The sequence below is a fragment of the Amblyomma americanum genome, chromosome 11 (genome assembly GCF_052857255.1).
Source record: "Amblyomma americanum isolate KBUSLIRL-KWMA chromosome 11, ASM5285725v1, whole genome shotgun sequence".
NCBI classification, from domain to species: Eukaryota; Metazoa; Arthropoda; class Arachnida; order Ixodida; family Ixodidae; genus Amblyomma; species Amblyomma americanum.
The window spans coordinates 98,810,915-98,824,949 of record NC_135507.1 but is presented as its reverse complement, the minus strand read 5'-3'; the positions used below and the strand labels follow the sequence as shown (position 1 = coordinate 98,824,949).

Here is a 14,035-nt window from a genome sequence, read left to right as displayed (position 1 = left end):
AAAGTTTTTTTTTCGTAAATCACCTGTATGGGCCGCGTCCTGAAAATTGGCCCTCAAATCTGGAAAAAAAAGTGTGGCCCTTGCATGCGTTTATGCGGTACTCCTACGAGTCAGGTTTGGGGCCAATTTCGCATCCCAAACAAAAGTTTGAGAGCACAACGTAATCAAGGACGTAGCGCATGAAGAGCACCAACTCCTACGTGCGAAGAATCTCCCCGCATCATCCAGGTGCCGTCAAAGCACACGGCAGTGTTACTTTTGTGTCCAAAACACAAATTTTCATAGATTGATACTACTTTCTGTGTGCACTGCACCGTAGCAGCCTCAGCTGCACGTGTCGCACCAGACTTCAGCGTTTTTTTTTCCAGATTCTGCTGAAACGTTTTGTTGTGAAGGCCTTGGCTTGACAGGCCCATCGCGGCAAAAATGTCTTTCATGGCTCTGGCCGTTACCGGTTGCGAGCGTGTGCCTGGCAAGCATGTTGATTTTGTATGAGTTACACATCTTTTTGCTATATACCCTTGGCGAACTCCATTCAGTCATGATCTCGCCGCAACACTCGCAGACCACCGTCAGCTTCACTGCAAGGCCGTATTTGTGATTGCCTTTTACCATCTCCACGTGTCCTTGGCAACTCTGGCAGTGCAAGGCGCAAAGAAGCAAGTTTATCGCACGCGTGTTGACGGCAATAAACGCAGCCTTACGTTCGTCTGCGACTGATGCAGTTGCCCCGGCGAACTCTGTGAATGGCTCCGTCTTTCGTGCTGTTGCTGCCGTTAATGCAAGCTGCTCGAGTGGGGCCTTTTCACGAGCTCCGCAGGGGGGCGCCTGCAGCTTGCAGGCGTCGCGATGGTGAGTGGCGACACCGCGGGTTCCCGAGCTTCCACAGGGACATCCCCGCAAGGGGATGATGGTGAACAGTGCATCACCACGGACCCGAGCACCCGCGCCTCGCCGTGCGTGGCATCGCTGTGTCCAGGGAAAAGGGGATCCTGGTGGTTGAGCCGATGCCGAGCGTTTGGACCTTTAAGGCCCCTCGGCGGAGGCAACACGCCACTTTGGCACCAGCTTCCTGTAGACGGCACCTCCGGCCTGACCCAACCGGGGGAAATCGGCAGTCGCCTTTTCCTGTCCTCCTCTACATCTTTTACTTTCCTGTCTTCTTTCTGACTACTGTCCTGTCTCCTCGTCGTTTCTTGGTTTTTTCATTTCTTCATGGGCGGCTAGGGTTAACCTTGTGTGGCGAACTACCCTGGGATTCGTCATATTTGGTTATAGGTGAGGTGTACAGCTGGCGTGGGCAGGACTTGCGTGCAAGTTGCTGTCCCGTCCCCTCGTTGGGCTCCGTGGTGGGTGGCTGGCACCATGGCTGAAAAACTAAATTTTTTATGGCTCCCCTCCATTCCAAACCTGATCGCTCTCTAAAAAGAGGGCGGAACGATGAAGATTTTTTTCAAAAAAGAAAAGTGTCATTCCCAAAATTTCACGTCATTCACAGCAAAGCTGAAGAACAACAAGCGAGACTGATTTCCCCATTCTTGGTAGCAAAGTGCCTGATAGATACCTTGGGGTGTGGGTATAAGGTATCAAAAATGGCTAGTGGCGACTTACTGCTCGAAATACGTGACACTGTCCAGCACTCGAAACTTGCAAACATTGTATCGATAGGGGAGATTCCTGTCTCCATCACGTCACACCGATCTTTGAACACAGTCCGAGGCGTCATATCAGAAATTGATTTTGTTCACCTCTCTGAAAAAGAAATGCTTGAAGGCCTTGCCGACCAAGATGTCATAAATGTTCAGCGGATAAAGATCCGGAAGGATAACAAGGAAATAGATACGAAACACATGATCCTCACTTTCAACACCAGCACACTACCTGAAAGCATTGAAGTCGGGTACCTGAAAATAAATGTAAGGCCATATATACCCATCCCACGCAGATGTTTCAATTGCCAGAGGTTCGGCCACGGCTCACACAGTTGTCGCGGCCGCAAAACTTGCGCGAAATGCTCCTCGAAGGACCACCAGTCAGATGAATGTGTTGCTGCCCCGCGGTGCACTAATTGTGAGGGAGACCATGCTGCATACTCCAGGGCTTGTCCGTGCTGGAAAAAAGAAAAAGAAATAATTACTCTGAAAACCACTGAAAACATTTCTTACGCCGAAACAAACAGATTCTCCTTCACTGCGAAAACAACCTTCGTCGATGTGGTGCGTGGGCGCGGCGCATCACACCAGGCTTCGGCACCTGTCCAGGCCGCACGCAGTGGGCCTATGGCAGGGCCATCCGCGCCCCCTAGTGGAGTAGCTGATACTACTCCGCCAACCCCAAAGCAGGCTGCGCAGACCCCCGGGTCAGCGGGCCTCGAGACCTCTTCCCACAGGTCGAGGTCTAACTCAAAAGTCAGCGTGCATCCTGCACGGTCGTCCAGCGCCTCTGCTGAGGCGATGGACACGACCCAGGGCAGCCCCGTGCCGTCCACATCGGACGGACGGCGGAGGTCTTTGGATCGATCAAAAAAATGTGAGGCTCCGAGTCAAGGGGCCAAATCAAAGTTAATCTAATTTTATCTGCACACACGCACACAACATTAAGATGGCTTTCATAATACACTGGAACTGCAGAGGTCTCGTAAATAACTATAACGACATAAAAGACATTTTAAACACAATTTCTCCTATTGCTTTATGTGTGCAGGAAACCAATCTAGGCCCTCAGCACACAAAGGTGCTAAAGAAGTATACTGTCTTCCGCCGTGACCGAGAGGGGGCGAGCAGACTCTCGGGAGGCGTAGGCATCATTGTGCAACCTGGCGTAGCAGCTAGCGAGATCAAACTCAAAACTAGGTTCGAAGCCGTAGCAGCCACCGTGGTTGGTTACAAAACCATTACAATTTGTAGCGTATATCTTCATCCACATTTCGAAGTAAGAACCTTTTACAACAGTTACCGGGGCCACACTTGATAGTTAGCGATTTTAATGCACACTCTTGTTTCTGGGGCAGTGAGAAAACCGATAGCAGAGGTCAGTTTATTGAGCATTTTTATACTATCCAACAATATTTGTTTATTGAACACCGGTAAACCTACTTATTGCTCCGCTAGTTCAGGAAAAATGAGTGTTTTAGATTTGTCTTTTAGCTCTCCTTCAGTTTTTAACAACTTTAAATGGGATGTCTTAGACAACCCGTACGGAAGCGATCATTTCCCTGTTAAAATCTGCCTGTCATCTCCACCATCAGTCACACAGACAAAACCACGGTGTTGGAAGCTCAATTTAGCAGACTGGCAGCTGTTTAGAACTGCAGCCACGTTAGAAAACATTACGTTAGAAAATCTTAATGTAAATGAAATAAATGAAAAGTTCTCAAATTCCATTCTTTCTGCCGCACGCTTGGCTATTCCCCAATCTTCAGGAATAGTACAACGCAACCATAAAATGTGGTGGACACGAGATTGCAAAGAAGGAAAAAAACAACAAAATAAAGCTTGGGGTATATTTCGCCGATACCCCACTCAGGAGAACCTTATAAACTTTAAAAAAGCGAGAGCAAAAGCGCGGTACATACGTCGAAAGGCCGAAAAATCATCCTGGCAGCGTTTCATTTCCTCGATAAACAGCCAAGTCTCTTAGAAAAAAATGTGGGAGGCAGTACACAAAATGGATGGTTGCTACTCTCCATTCACAGTTCCTCTTCTGACCGCCCCTGGTGTACAGACAAATATAAAAGAACAAGCAGGCATATTAGGTGAACATTTTTCCACTGTATCTAGTTCCTCTAACTATACAGAATTATTTTTAAAATATAAAGACACAGCCGAAAAAGAAAGACTGCCGATAAAGGGCAGTGCTCACGAAGCATATAATAGCCCATTTACACTACAAGAAATTAACAGTGTACTTTCTTCGGGTAAACAAACTGCACCGGGACCAGATGAAGTCCATTACGAAATGCTTGCCCACTTGTCCGAACATGCTGTAGACTCGCTTCTGAAATTTTTTAACAAAATATGGTTATCAGGAGAGATTCCAGAGGCATGGAAAAAAGCCATAATTGTACCGTTGTTGAAGCCGGGAAAAGTACCTACCTCCCCTGGCAATTACAGACCTATAGCCATAACAAGCGTACTTGCCAAATCTTTCGAAAGCGTCCTTAACATTAGATTAATGTTTATATTACAATCTCGTGATCTTCTTGACATCCATCAGTGTGGCTTTAAAAAGGCGTGCTCTACAACCGACCATCTAGTCCGCCTAGAGAACACAGTCCGAGAAGCATTTATACGCAAGCAACACTGCCTTGCGGTCTTTTTCGATTTAGAGAAAGCCTATGACACCACATGGAGGTTTGGCATACTGCGGGACCTTGGAGACCTCGGAATCCATGGTAGAATGCTAAAATGCTTGAGTGACTTTTTGACCAACCGTTCATTTCAAGTACGCCTGGATGCCACTCTTTCTAAAACTTTCATTCAAGAGAACGGCGTGCCTCAGGGGTGCATTTTAAGCACCACGCTTTTTATAGTAAAAATGAATTCCCTAGCAAAAATAATCCCAAAGTCTATCATGTATTCTGTCTACGTCGACGATCTCCAGATTGCTTGCACATCCTCTAGCATTTCATCGTGTGAGAGGCAAATACAGATGACAGTAAATAAACTAACAACATGGGCAGACAGAAACGGTTCAAGTTTTCCACGCAAAAGTCAGTAGCTGTTCTTTTTTCACTTAGAAGAGGACTGCACACTGATCCCTCCTTGTATTTAAATGAATTCCCACTGCCAATTAAAGATGAGCACAAATTTCTAGGAATGACTTATGATAAAAAGCTCACATTCCTACCACACATAAACATACTCAAAAAGAAAGCTTCGAAATCTCTGTATATACTAAAAGTACTTTCACGAAAACATTGGGGCTCCGATAGGACTTGTCTTTTACGGATTCATCGCTCTGTCGTACGTTCTACATTAGATTACGGATGCATAGTTTATGGGTCAGCGAGGCAATCGTACCTTAAACGGCTAGACCCAGTACACAATTTAGGCTTGCGTCTTTCCACCGGTGCATACAGGACGTCACCGATAAACAGTCTTTATGTGGAAGCCGACGAGCCGTCGCTTACAGAGAGAGGAACCATGCTCACTTGCTCGTACGTTTTAAAAATCTGTTCACTACCTAAACATATCTGTCACCAAATAGTCACAAAGTGCCCATCTAGAACACTATTTAACAACAAACCATTAGCAATAAGGCCACTTCTCCTGCGTTTTGAAGATGTGTGCAAAAACCTCGGCGTAATGGATGCATTACCTGGCGTTGCTCGAAGACGTGGTCCACTGCCTCCATGGTTCAATTTTCCTGTAATCTGTGACCTCACTCTTGCACATTTCCGTATAAAGCGAACTCCACAGCAACATATATTACAAGAATTTCGTGCCCTTGAAGAAAAATACAGTAGTTTTACAGAATTTTATACTGATGGATCAAAAACAGATAGCTGCGTAGGAAGCGCAGCGGTGCGAGGTAATTTGGAGCAAATAGTAAAGACTACCACAGTGTTCCTCCATCTTCACCGCGGAGTGCTACGCAGTATGGATGACCATAGAAAAAATACTAAATGAGAACCTCAAAAATGCTGTTATCTTCACAGACTCCTTAAGTGTACTTCGAGCTCTCCATTCTAAAAATGCAAGCTCCCCTCTGCTCGGTGACATCATACACAACATAGTAACTGACACAGCTCAAGGACAAAATATAAAACTGTGCTGGGTCCCGAGTCATGTGGGAATAAAAGGCAATGAGAGAGCAGATGTATGTGCTGGTAAAGCTCGTGGCAAGGAAATAATGAAAGTAAATATGCCGTTTAATGATTGCATGAAATTAGTAGCAAGCAAACTAAGAAAAAAATGGCAGTCGGCTTGGAACAATGAGGTTAAAAATAAACTACACTTGTTAAAACCAGTTTTAGGTGAATTTAAGTCGTGTGTGCACCAAGAACGTTTCAAGGAAGTGATCTTATGCCGTCTCCGAATAGGCCACATGCACCTTACGCACAACTTCCTACTAACAAAACAAGACAAACCTGTTTGCCAACAATGTGGAGATGAACTTACGGTTAACCATATTTTATTCTCTTGTGTGGAACTGGAAGAAATAAGAAAAACGTATTTTACTGAATTTTATAATAAATGCATTCCTTTTCATCCAGCGCTGCTTTTAGGAGACGATGCAATTGTTAATATATCATGTGTCTTTAGCTTTCTTAACGAAACGGGATTTCTCAAGAGACTCTAAATTTTTACCCACTGGTTTGTTTGAATTTTAGTACACCTCAGCCAATTTCTCAGGCCTGAGAAGAAAGCTGAGGCTTTTATTTTGATTGGTTGGGAGCCTCGATGTCCTTCCGCAGCCAAGGAAGGCTAGAGAGGTTACCCGGCCCTCTTTAAAGCTTTTACTTGTAGCCATTTATAAAATTTGTGTATGTGTTCACTGGGTAATATTAATGGTTGAGGGCCGCTAGAGCAAGGATTATTCTTGCATTTCTATAATATTCAACAAAAGAATTTTCCTACACCTTGTTCTTGGCGCATGATGGCCTCAGTTGCCTATGTGCCATAAAACACAACACAACACAACACAACAACAACGCCTTTTCACGAGCGCCCGCTTCCTATAGTCGTTGTCGGTGACAACTTTTGAGTCATTTCTCACACAGCAGGAGTCTGCAGATGCGTTGGATGCACTGTCCGGAGATGCATCGCCCAGCGAAGCATTGTCTGGTTCTCTGCACCTGTCGGGCAGCTGCTCGTCAGCACTCGCTTCTTGTCGGTCGGAGAGTTCAAACCGAAGCGAAGCAGGGTCGTGCACTTTTTTCTTCGGCTTTCTTCGTTTTCAGATGAACTGGTACACTGAGTGAAACTTCTTCGGTTCTCCAGGCATAGTTGCTTTCAGTCGCGAGGACTTACTCAAAATGGCGGCCTGTGCTGCTTTCATGACAGCGCGACCTGCCTAAGCCTACCAGATGGTGCCATTTGGGTCACGTGGTTTTGCTGACCAATAATACTGCACATTGAAGGGAATTTTGCGCTTGCTTTTTTTTTTTTACTGCGGCATGCATAGGGTGGCTCGCCAAGAGAAAAATAAAGCCAGAAGTGCGAGCTTTCAAACAGGACCAAGATGGCACCCGTGCGATTTCTAGTTTTTGCGCGACGCGCGATTGAATCTAGCACGATTATACCTCGGTTTAAAGGGCAGTTCGCAAAACCACGCCGTTTTAATTCAATATTACAGTGCAAATACATGTCGGTTTTAAATATAAATTTGCTGAAAGGTGCAGAATGATGTCAGGAATCCAAAAGTGAGAAGGCTGAAAATCTGGTTTTTTGACCGATTTTCGCTCCCAAAGAGCCGTGTCTCCCCTTAAATACAGTCAACGACCGATTTTTCGGACCCTCTAGGGAACGTAAAAACGTCCGAAAATTCAGGCAGTCCAAAAAAATGAATGCGTGCAAAAGAAACGCACCTTTTTTCTTTTTTCCTCGGATCTAGAGGGTAAAGGGTGAAGTACCGGGTTTCCGAAACCCTGCCAAAGCATCAGTGAAGTGGCTATAAAAAGAGACGTTCAAAAATGCAGCTGACTGCCGGTTTATTATGTACATGTGTACCGTCAGGGCAGCCGGTGTTATTGCTGCAGTGGCTTGAAGAACTTGTTTATTGTCGTTTGGGTGGCGTTCCGCTTGCATGCGATCATATTTTCCTCAATCTGAGCAAGGGTCGTGTCAGCACTGTACACCGATGACAGCGTCAACAGTGCTCGTGTCAACTCGGCGCTCGTAGGCGGTGCAGGCATTGGCTCCTCATTTTCAACATCGGAGCCACTACGGCACCTATTCTTCCTTTGTTCTTTCACTACCTCCTTTATCCCTTCCCTTACGGCGCGGTTCAGGTGTCCAAAGATATATGAGACAGATACTGCGCCATTTCCTTTCCCCAAAAAACCAATTATTAATTAACATCGGAGTCATCCGAGTTCCCCACAACCTGACGGACTATTTCCTTGTCAGTCAGTTCTGCGCAGAAGTCGAGCCCGTTGTCAGCGTCAACAAACTGCTCAAAAGTTATTTCTGTGGGTATGGAAACCCCAGCAGAGCGGAGGTCGTTGATCACGTCGTCCAAGGGCGGACTCACGTCGTCCATGGGCGTGCTTACGTCGTCCATGGGCGGGCACACGCCAATCGCTTTGTTGATTTCAGGAATGTCTGCTGCCTCTGTGGCAAGTACGAAGCCCGCGTGGTGAAAACAATTGCGAATAGCGTCTTGCCTCACTGCCTTCCATGCGTCAGCAAGCATTCCAACAGCAGACCGAAGGTCAACGTTGTAATCTTTGCCGTTTTCCGCACACAGCACCCTGCGGTGTAGTACCCGTGAACGGTACAAAAGCTTTAAATTGCGGATGACGCCTTGGTCCATCGGTTGGAGGACTGCAGTCGTGTTGGGTGGCATGAATTCCAGCTGGACAGCCTTCAACTTTTTAATGTGTCCATGAGCGGCGCAGTTGTCAATGAAGAGCACGACACGTCTGTTCTGAAGTTCAAACTTCCTGTCCAACCTGCGGACGTAACTTTCGAACAACTGCTGAGTCACCCATGCCTTTCTGTTGGCTTCGTACAACACTGGCAGCTTTGCCCCTTTAAAACACCTCGGGTTCTTTGACTTCCCGATTACTAACAAGGGAAGCTTCTCGCTGCCAGACATGTTGCTGCCGACGAGAACGGTCAGCCGTTCTTTACTCTATGCTTGCCACCGTGGCATGGGTCAGCAGCAAAAGCCAGTGTTCTTTCTGGCAACAACTTAAAAAACCAACCAGTTTCGTCGCAGTTGAAAACGTTGTCAGCAGAGAACTGCTGCAGCAAAGACGGAAGTTTTCCGTTGCGGTACTGCTCAATAACTGCACTGTCGACGGCGTCACTCTCACCGCACATCTTCTTGAACTTGAGGTCATTCCGATGTTTAAAGTTCTCAACCATCCATCACTAAATTTAAAATCCTCAATGTCCATTTGAACCGCGAGAGTTTCCTCTTTTTCTTTCAAGATGCAGCCCAAGACCGGCAACCTCTTTGATATCATCGAATTAAGCCACACGACGAGAGCTTCCTCGAGATTTGGATGGACACCCTGGCTCACGACTTGTTTAATAATGGCGGCTTTCTTCTCCATCGTTAATCGACGGTACTGTTTTCCGCGCTTCGATGCCATCGGCGAGGACGACGAAGACTGAGTGGGGGCCATCGCAGGCGAGCGAAATCCTCAAGTTGCAAACAGTGCAGTTCGCTGACGAGCGTCGAAGCAGCTAGGCCTAGCGTCGCAGAGCGCACTTGACACAACCAAGGAGGGACACAACAGCACAACCACGCACCACACACCACGCTAGCCAAAATGTGGCCTGCGCAAACGAACGAAATGGCGCCGCGGCACCTCCGGAAACTCCGTAGGAGGCAGAAGTGCGGCGTTGAACATAGCCAACGTGGCCAGACCAAATCGCTGTGTGACGGCTAGATTCGGCTAGTTGTGGTTCAGAGCGGTGATATGCTTCGGCTGCAAGTCGATTTCCTTCGCAAGGGTGCTGCGCAAGAAGCCAAATGACCTTCCGTCGCGTCAAAAAGTCCGGAAAATTGGACGGTGGAGGGTTCGAGCGTCCGAAACTTCAGATGTCCTTATACATTGATTCTATGGGGCTCGTGGCGGTGCCGCGAAGGCGTCCGAAATATCAGGCATGTCCGAAAATTTGGGCGTCCGAAACTTCAGTCGTTGACTGTATTTCCTTCTGCGCTAAAGAGCGCGAACGCAGACTGAATTCAGTGAGCACTGGAATGGGGTCTGTTCAGCTCTTCTGCCAAGAAATGCTAGTCGACATTTCTATAAAGTGAAATTGTCAATGTCTTTTTACCTCATTCAGCAGTTACATTTCAGGAGGTTTGGGTCATAGGTTTTCACAGGCAATATATCTTTTCCGGCAATGAAAAAAAACGTATGAACGAGGTTTTACTGTACTCTACCTCACAAGTTGTTTGCAGCATGGTGGAGGCTGCGGTGTTATGAGCCAGTCAGACCAGCACGCACTGCGAAACATGTTCCTCAGTGCCCCTCACCCAGCAAGCTAGTATCTCCATCCCTGGCGAGGAAATGGCACCAGCGTCCAGCAGCAGTGCACAGGATATTTGGCCAGCTCAGCAGACGCCATGTTTACAAATGGAGGCGCACCACCTTGCAGCGTCTCTGCACAGTGCCGTGTTTGTGCGGAGTTTTTCTGCTAATTTAGCCACTGCTTGAAACGCTCGCTGTACTTTCAAAACACCATCCTTAACTACCTTTTCAGTTACTGCAATGATTGTTTAATGAATAGTCACAACACTGCTCAGATATTTGAGGGACTATTTGTTGTCTTCCTTGGCCCTGACTGGATGAGAGAGCTCTACCTTTCACAGGGCTGTAACCAACTTGTGAGAGGAAGTATAGACTTCTGCTGTCTCTATCTGGTTCCTCTGTGTTCGTGATGGGTGTTTGTCATGAGTGTGGCTATCCCCCATGCAGGCTACTACGGGAGATGGGCTGGAAGGAGGATGCCTCGGACGACGACGCTTATGCACCGCTCACCGAAGACGAGCTCCGCGAGTTCCAGTACATCACTAAAATGGTGGGTGTCTGTACTGTTGAGCTGCTGCTGTCATGCACACTTTTTTTTTCCTGCTTCTAGGAATTAACCTTTTGATGGGTGTCCAAGAACTGGAGTGAATTCGGCAGGTGCTTCCAGGTTATGAATTGCAGCTTATTATAGTCTCTGGAGAAAGGGGCTGAAGGAGCCCCTTCCAGCCAATGGCGGCCATCCATTCTCATGACCTTTTTAGCATGACAATACAGGGAGTGGCAGATGAAGTGGGGATAGTCCCCTCTCTGCACTGTCACACTAGTAGGGTCATGAGAAAAGGGGGTCCTTTGATGGGGAAAAGCCACTTCATTCTTCATTTGTATCTGCCTATAGTGCCACTAAAGAGGAAAGTAGGTAACTGCACGTTGCCAGTACTGAACTGTGTGGTAGAAAAATTGGAGGCTTGAGAAAAAGCTCGACTGTATAAGTCAACTGATGAACTCTTCGCCCTGGCTGACCAAAAAAAGTTGACTCCAAATATAATTCCCCTGTCATACTAGCAAATTTATTGTCATTAGAATCTATTTGCATTAGCATCTAATTTCAATACCTAATTGGCTGCTGCACGAGAACATTCAATCTCATCAGGTTCAAATGACGTTCACCATGTAATGAGTTTGGGGAGCTTATTCGCATGCGATCCCAAACCGAATGTATACTGTGGATGCCAAATGCTCAGCAGAAACAAGCAACACGAAAAAATAATGTGCACATTGCTTAAGTTATAATTTGTATTTATTGAATGCTTCTAAAAGAAAGTTGATTTTGGTGTGGAACTATTCACACTAGAGGTTGTCGTGGTTAGCTGTTTACTCTTGGTCTCGGCAGCAGTCAGCAGCGGCGGACGAGCATGAAGCGTGAAGTATGGCCCTGCCTGTGACTGTCAATCATTATGCGTTGAGTGTTTCTTGCTGGTTGGCGTTCCATGTATATTTAGCTTAGATGTACTTAAAGCTGCAAGTGAGCGCTTCACCTTTTGGTTGTCATTTCCATGGTCCGTGCGTGTCTGAGCAGCACCATTCTGGCTCTTTTGTTTGTTTACACGGTTGACTTTGTACTTGGCTTGGCTTTTGAAGACTAGAGTGCTGCAGAATGGCCAAAAATAATATTTGAAGTAATACTGACATTTGAACTAGTTGGTACAGCACCTTGGGGAAAAAACGCAGCGCAAAAGACAATGGACTGAAAAGAACAAACACAACATACAACACCATCCATCGTCTTTTGCGCTGCACTCTTTTCCAAGATAATAAACGAAGCCTGCAATATTGCACACGCGCTTCTTTTATTTCCTGGCCCCCATCTCAAATGCTAGTCTATTTACAACATGATGAACAACTAACTAGCCCAATTTTTCACCCTAGCCACAAATGAAACCAGGTGCTATTAGCGCTGTGTCGTGTCACTTTTGATCCTCGTGTCATCAGCTGTGTTTGAATATCTTCACTTCTGGAGCAACACTGCTAGATGCACCAGGTTTCCCTCAATGGAAAAAAGTTTGTGCTGAGTGTGTGCCACTGTGATGCAGCGCCAGGAGAAGCAGCAGCAGCAGCAGCGCAACGGCAACACCCAGCGCACCGTCACCGCAGCCCTGTCTGACCGCGCATCCCTGTGGAGTCCCCGGCGGGCTTGCAGCCAGGTGTACACCGGATTGGTGATGGGGAACGGCTGGAGCTCCTCATCGTCGTCCGACACAGATTCGGACGGTGACTGACAAGGCCCACTGCCAGCTTGGCCCACTGCTCCAGCGGGCAACCAGCTTCCCCGAGAGAGACGCTGCCTGCTCGATTCGGAACGAACGGTGGTCTCCGGGTGTCTGCCTTTTTCTTGTGGCACGGATTGTGGGTACTGGGTGTCTCCCTTCCTTGGGCCCCCTCTTGGTGGTGATGCCGTAATTACTAATGGTGGCCAAAGACCTTCCCACACCGCTCGGGGGGACTATTTGTGCATGACTGTCGCGCTTGTCGCTGGGACGCTATGTTGGTGCACTGTCTGGTTCATTTCATGCCTGTCTTGGGCATCGATTGACATTTCGCAATTTCTGGCTCCTCCCCAGAGTTGTGTGCCGAAATGAAAGGTGCATCTCTCAACTGTGGTCATGCACTGCCTTGGTGATTGCAATGCTGCTGCTGTTGCTTGGATTCTGGAGCTGGACATTGTGAGCTTCTGTCTTTCACACACAACCATGTGCCATGCCAATCAGTCTCGCTTTTCTTCACCACTGCACAGTTGTGAGCAGTAGCTGCATGTGAGGCCAAGGGGCAGCATGTGGCATGTCTCTCATATTAATTGGGAAATTGTGTGGTGCAAGTCGGTGCACCTGGTACGCAAGTTGCACCTCACCCAGCTTTGGAGGCTGTCTGTCTAAAATCCCAAGCTGAGGATCATGGTAAGATTTGGCTCGGTGCAGTTTTGGCATGTTGAGAGCACAACATTCATTGCATTTGGGCGCTTTACTCGGCAGCAAGTGAGCATGCAACTACATTTTACGATAGTGTTCACTTTTGTCTCTCTCAGAGGAACCGCTGCCCTCGGGGAGTGTGTGTGCGTGCGTCAAAGGAGGGTGCAGTTCTGTGAACTCGACCCGCTCACTTTTTGCCTCCACGCCCATCTAGATTTTTGGGTATGGCAAGACTGTGTACATAGATGAGCGCGATGTCGCACGGTGGGGGCCTCCCCTTCACTGCGTGACCAAGTCCACAACATGAGAGTGGCATGGCAATGCTTATCTCTCTCTCTCATGAGCCCCCTCCTTCCTTTCCCCCACTCTCTCTCTTTTGTACAGCGAATTTTTATGTTTCTTGTAAATGACATCCCTTCCAAAGTGATTTGACTGCGCACTCTCTTGTTGAAAAGATTGAATAAAAAAGTATGAACTTAAAGACTGGGAGTCTTTTTGCTTCCTCTGCAAAGGGAAGCAGGCTGCACAGTGACACTTGCAAGGGCGCTGCCGCTGTCTGCGAGTTCACTGGCCTTCGGAGCTTTCTGTTTGGTGGTTTATTTTGATGGAGGCTATGTACGCTCACAGGCTATCTTCTCTACTGATGTTCAGCATGTCTACTTGAGGGGCTGCTGTCTAGCCTCAGTACGTCCTCGGAACAGCCTCAAACTTGCTGCACAAGACCTTTTCATCCATTTTCAGGGCATAGTGTGGCAGTTTGACTCTGAGAATGTGCATTACCATGCACCCAATTTGGCCAGAATTCGCAGGAATTGTGAAACCTTTATTTCTGCTTTTTTTTTGTACTGATATTTGACAAAAACAACGTTGCATAAGTTTGGCCGTGCTCACCAAGCCTGGTTTGATCGCAAGCTTTGCC

The 14,035-nt window shown here is 47.2% G+C and overlaps 1 protein-coding gene across 2 annotated transcripts in view; it reads left to right on the top strand.

Moving 5' to 3' along the window:
* The window catches only part of LOC144110990 (vasculin-like protein 1), a 73,791-nt gene extending 60,194 nt beyond the window's left edge, over positions 1-13,597 (top strand). For both annotated transcript variants that reach the window (XM_077644066.1, XM_077644065.1), the window contains 2 exons: positions 10,601-10,703; positions 12,244-13,597. In XM_077644066.1, coding sequence (XP_077500192.1) covers positions 10,601-10,703; positions 12,244-12,429 — 289 coding nt within the window. In that variant the 3' untranslated portion in view covers positions 12,430-13,597. The remainder of the gene's footprint in view (positions 1-10,600; positions 10,704-12,243) is intronic.
* Positions 13,598-14,035: the final 438 nt, after the last annotated feature.